Source organism: Myotis lucifugus, unplaced genomic scaffold (assembly GCF_000147115.1).
Source record: "Myotis lucifugus unplaced genomic scaffold, Myoluc2.0 scaffold_60, whole genome shotgun sequence".
NCBI lineage: Eukaryota > Metazoa > Chordata > Mammalia > Chiroptera > Vespertilionidae > Myotis > Myotis lucifugus.
In genome coordinates this window covers 6,180,246-6,185,802 of record NW_005871108.1, presented here as the reverse complement: position 1 = coordinate 6,185,802, position 5,557 = coordinate 6,180,246, and the positions used below count along the sequence as shown (strand labels likewise).

The following is a 5,557-nucleotide window of genomic DNA, read 5'->3' as shown; positions in this document are numbered from 1 at the left end:
ATGAAGGATGCAGGTGAGTCAGCCAGGTGGAGGGGGGCAATCGAGGAGACAACATATGCAGCTTAGCAGTTCCTAGAGGTGCATGGCCAGGGCTTCCAGGAGGGGGAGGGACCCTTCCCGGAAACCTGGTTTGACCCTTATTGTAGGATGCCCTCCACGAGACTTGCTTGCATTGTTTATTCAGGCGTTGGGAATTTCCTTGCACCTGGGATGTCCAGGTCCTGTGCTGCAGACAGTGCAGAGAACGAGAACACCAGGCTCAAAGGAGCTCCTATCTGGGGTCACCACAGGGATCTCCACGTGTGTCTGAGAAGACACATAGGAACCAGCCCAGGTGCCTGTGTGAGGGTTGATGGTGGGGTCCCAGACTCCTAGACCTCACATCTGGAGACCGGGCTGGCCAAGAGGCTGACCATCTCTGTCCCTCCATCCAGAAAGGAGAAAGGCCACAGCCGTGGCCCTGGGCAGTTTCCCGGTGGGAGAACAGGCAGAGCTGTCACTGAGACTGGGGGAGCCACTGACCATCATCTCTGAGTAAGTCGTTCCAAGGGCATTGTGTGGGGTGATCTGCTCCCTCTCCTGATACCTGAAGATGCACTGATGGGAGGAAGGGCCACTCCCTCCAGGAGAAAAGAGCATGGCCTTTGGTGCCAAGCTCCCATGTGGCCCTGATGTTGGGATTTCAGGCAGCATGACACACCTACAGGGAGAAGCAGTGGGTGGGCAGGCCATACAGGGGTCCTGCATCATGCCATTTACTGCCCAGGGGGTACCTGGGTTAGTTGGTGCAAGGAAACCTGGGAAACTCAGGTGGGATCCAGCCTGGTAGGGCCTCATAAATCTCAAATGAGCAGTTCCAAGGGCCTTCTGAGAGGGTCTCCCTCCTTTCTCTCTGCAGAGACGGAGACTGGTGGACGGTGCTGTCAGAGGGCTCAGGCAGAGAGTACAGCGTTCCTAGCATCCATGTGGCCAAAATCTCCCATGGGTGAGTTTCCACTCCAGGCCCTGCTTTAGGGAACCTTCCTGCTTTCACTTCCCACAAGCATAGTCCTTGATGTCCAGTCCTGTGCTGAGCAAAGCTGGGGACAGGGGAGAATCGGGCCCAGACTCTGCCCTCAGGAGCAGACAGGCCTGCAGGACTTGGGAGCCCAGAGGAGGTGGTTTGCAGGCATTGTGGTGGTACCAGTAGAGAATGCTAAAGGGGACTTGCAGGAGATGGAGCAGCCTGAATAAATGTCCTGAGGCAAGAAAACAAGGGCTTCTGAGGGAGGGCCAGACCTGGGACACAGAGCACTGCCAGCTCTCTGCCAAAAGCCAGTGACAAAAGGAACTGACTCCAGAGCCAGTCCCGTGCCTGGAGAGAGAGGAAGGGCAGTGCCTTTCGGTGGGACCTGCCTGAACAACACCGGGTCAGAAACGTGTCCCTGTGCAAGTGCAAGCTGTGACCTCCCCTCTGCGGCTCTGAGAGAAAGTAGGGCTGCAGCACTGCAGGGCCTTCCTGTTCTGGGGCTCACGGTGTGTCTGGCTCTGATGAGAGTAACACAGGGATCCTGGCACGTGTGGACACCTCATGGGATCAGCTCTCTGAGTTGTCGGCCAGGCAGGGGAACCCACCTTGCATGTGTGTTCTGATGTCTGGGCCTACTGGTTGGAGGTTTTACACCCACAGCATGGCACTAAGTTTAAGCTAAGGGACACTGACTCTCTCTAGAAGTGCCCTTCCCTTGCCACTCTTTCATTTACATCCTCAGTTTTCATAAGACATGACAATTTTTATAAGTCAACAAGAATGACTTGTTTTATTTACTATAAAACGAATCTAAGTTTGCTGCTGGCACCAAGTGAGACACAGCTTCTCTAATCTATTTACTTGGAATCATCTCAACCCTGACTCTGGCTTTGACTGTGGAATTTCACAAAATGACACAGAGACAGCATTTCCATCGAATCAGCTTCTGTAGGCTTTGCCTGGGGTCACAGGTAGGACCAGAAAATTCCTGAAGAACCACCCTGAACTTCCCATTACAGTTAAGTCCATATAGATATATAGGTGAGGGATTAAGGGAAAAGAGGAAGAAAAATATGGGCTCAGAGTAATCAAAATCCCAGCATGGAAAGAGGCGTCGGGGAGCAGGGTGGTAGAAGGGCTGAGCTTTGAGAGGCACATATGGTGACCAGTGGGCTGCATGATATTTTCCAAAATTTTAGGCGTCTTGAACATTTGAGTTCCAGCTTGTCTGTCCACAAAACAGCTTCGTTGTGAGTTATATTTCTGTGATAATGAAAAAAGTTCGCCTGCATACCTTGGCCTACAAAGTTAATCTTTAAAATGCCCAAATAAAATACTTACTAAAATTTTAAAACAGCCGAAACCGGTTTGGCTCAGTGGATAGAGCGTCGGCCTGCGGACTGAAGGGTCCCGGGTTCGATTCCGGTCGGGGGCATGTACCTTGGTTGCGGGCACGTCCCCAGTGGGAGATGTGCAGGAGGCGGCTGATCGATGTTTCTCTCTCATCGATGTTTCTAACTCTCTATCTCTCTCCCTTCCTCTCTGTAAAAAATCAATAAAATATATTAAAAAATAAATAAATAAAGGACACTTGACAACATAAAAAAAAAAAATTTTTAAAACAAAATACAACGAACAATTCTTGGAAAGGTGAGTAGCATAGTGATGGTAGGAGACTGGGCAGTGGTAGAAGAGAGGCCAGGATCTCCCAACTTGCTCCCAGCTCCCTGGGCTCTTGGGAATGAGATCTCCAGGCAGAAAAGGCTGGGGCTGACTCCATGAGGGTGTCCTCAGAGACCCTGGAGCCAGGACCAGGAGGACAAAGCTGGGGGGCCACCATCCCCAGGCTGACGCCCGTCTGCTTCTTCCCCAGGTGGCTGTATGAGGGCCTGAGCCGGGAGAAAGCTGAGGAATTGCTGTTGCTGCCTGGAAACCCTGGAGGGGCCTTCCTCATTCGGGAGAGCCAGACCAGGAGAGGTGGGTAAGCCCTACGGGGGCTTGACTTGGGGGCAGAGGTCAGAGGTGAAGTGCAAAGGGCTGGAGTCAGGCAGTCTGGCTAACTGGCTGCCACGTTGCTGCAGTGAGAGCCCATTAGCAGTTGAGCACTGACCTGCATTTCTAACAGGATGTAAATGGCCCTCAGTAGGGAATCCAACAAAATATCCTTCCCTGACCAGCAATGATTTGTCCCTCCCCAAGACACCAGACATGATCCTATCTCTTAGCAAAATGTTGACAAGTTAACAAAGTCTCCGTGCTTTGGGGCACCAGCCAGTCAGAGCCAGAAAACCCACTGGAAGCCATCTCATGACCTTCCTTTCTCTGCTGTTCAGATGGGGAAAGAGGCCTACGGAGGCACAGGGACATGTCACATTGCACATTCATAGGAGACTTCTCCCACCTCAGGTTCAGGGCCTTTGCAAACAAAACATGAAGTTGATGGAGTCTATCTCTGATGCCCCTTCCTCCCTCTGAGCTGCTGACCTGAGTCCCTTACGGCAGAGGCAGAGAGGGACGTTGAAGGAGTGGCAGCAGCCACGTTTGTGTTCAGGCCCTTTCAGTGCCCTCAGACAATCCTGTGGGGGTTGTTCTTCCGTTGTACCCATTTTACAGAGAGGAAACTAAGGCTTAGAGAAGAGAAACGATTTGCCTGGGGAGACACAGCTAAGAAGTGCAGAGCTGGGATTCAAACCCAGCCAGAGTTTACCTCACTTCAGACACCCAGGAAAGGCCCACATGTGACAATAATGGTAGAACTACAAGCACAGTGGTGGGGTAGGGAGGAGATATTCACAAGCAAGGACAGCCTCCAGTCCTCGCCCTAATTTGAAACAGCTATGATGGGCTGTCAGGGTTCTTTGTTATTTACTCAGTCTCCCTCCTGGGGGAGCCCCTCCAGCGAATCCTTGCCTCTCCTCCCCTTTCTGGGGGAGCTCCCTGATTTGACCTCTCCCCAGCCCCTCTGCTATTTTCCAGGCAGCATGAGTATTCCACCCTCACATACACCTATAGGTTGCTGGGATGGGGGCTGGGTCCGAGTGCAGCAGCTGCAAACAGGAAACCACAGCGATGGTGTTGACTTGGGTCAGGGGCTTGTAGCCAGGGCCCCAGTGAGCGCTGAAAGCCACAGGAAGTGCTTTGTGCTCCCCCCCCCCCCCCCCCCCCCCGCTTCTTTTGGCCTGGTTCAACACCAAGAGCATACTGACCAGCCCTTATGGTCATTCTACCCCTTTCCTAAGAAGGCACATATACAAGGGAAGTATCTGAGAAATACTAGGACAGGAGAAAGCAGATAAGGATCCACATGGTTACTGGGGTGAAGGTTAGATTGGACTTGGACGTCCCTACAGCCAACACCACGGGGGTAGATCAGAATGCAGCTCTCAGTATCAGAAAAGGAAGAGACTTGCCAATTCTGCAAGAAAGGCAAAGGTTTCCCTTGTATTACCTTGTAATCCCTCATCTGGGGCTTCCTTTTGGACAGTTTGTCAAACTGGAAACCATGAGTCTTGTAGGCCAAGAAATCAGTTTAGTTCCGTTGTTATTGACCAGAGGGTCTCAAATTGTGTGGGCCTCAGAGTCACCTGGTGGGCTTATTAGAACAAAAAACTGGCCCCCACACCCGGCGCTGATGCAGACGGTCTGGGGCAAGGCCTGAGACTTCGCCTCTCCAACAGGTGATGAGGCTGCTGCTGCTGGGCTGGGGACCACACTTTAAAAACCACTGATCTGGACCTTGGTTGCACTTTGAAATCATCTGGGGGAACTTTATAAACTGCTGATGCCTGCACCCACCCCCAGAGTTTCTGACTTAATTGGTCAAGGGTATGGCCTGGGCCCTGGAATCTGTAAATGCTCTCCAGGTGATTTTTTCCCCTTCTGGTCTGCTGTTTGTTTACTTGTTTTTTGGATTCCACATACTGCATTTGTCTTTATCTGACTTATTTCTCTCAGCACAATATCCTCTAGGTCTATCCATGTTGTTGCAAGTGGCAAGATTTTATTCTTTTTTAAATTTTTATGACCGAGTCTTATTTCATTGTATATATGCACCACTTCTTCTTTATCCACTCATCTATTCGTGGGCACTTAGGTTGCGTGAATATCTTGGCTATTGTAAATAATGCTGCAATGAACATATGGATACATGTCTTTTTTATTTATTGCTTTGCCCCCAGGTGATTATGATGTGCAGCCAGGGTCAAAACCCAGGGCCCTGTAATTCACTGATATGTAGTGGATCTGGACCAGTGAGTGAAATGAAATACAGCAGAAAACTTAAGAGTGTATCACTGGGGTTGGGGAAAATATTGCTTCATCAAACTTTTGTTTGTGTCCTGGGTCATAGTGTAAAATTTCATACTGTGGTTTGTGGTCAAAAAATGTTTGACCAGCTTTGGGGCCCGAGTGACATCCTAGAGCAGTGCTTCTCAGACTTGAGTGAACAGGAACTATCGGGAGCTGCTTGACAGTGCAGACCCTTGAGCCCCACCTCAGACCTACCGAATCGGACTATTGGGCTCCGAGGTCAGAAATCTGCTCCCTTCA

The 5,557-nt window shown here is 50.8% G+C and overlaps 1 protein-coding gene across 1 annotated transcript in view; it reads left to right on the top strand.

Annotated features, from left to right (window-relative positions):
• The window catches only part of SLA2 (Src like adaptor 2), a 21,256-nt gene continuing 15,699 nt past the window's right edge, over positions 1-5,557 (top strand). Inside the window, exons 1-4 of the mRNA XM_023754494.1 lie at positions 1-13; positions 435-534; positions 899-985; positions 2,883-2,986. Of these exons, the coding sequence (XP_023610262.1) occupies positions 1-13; positions 435-534; positions 899-985; positions 2,883-2,986 (304 nt within the window). The remainder of the gene's footprint in view (positions 14-434; positions 535-898; positions 986-2,882; positions 2,987-5,557) is intronic.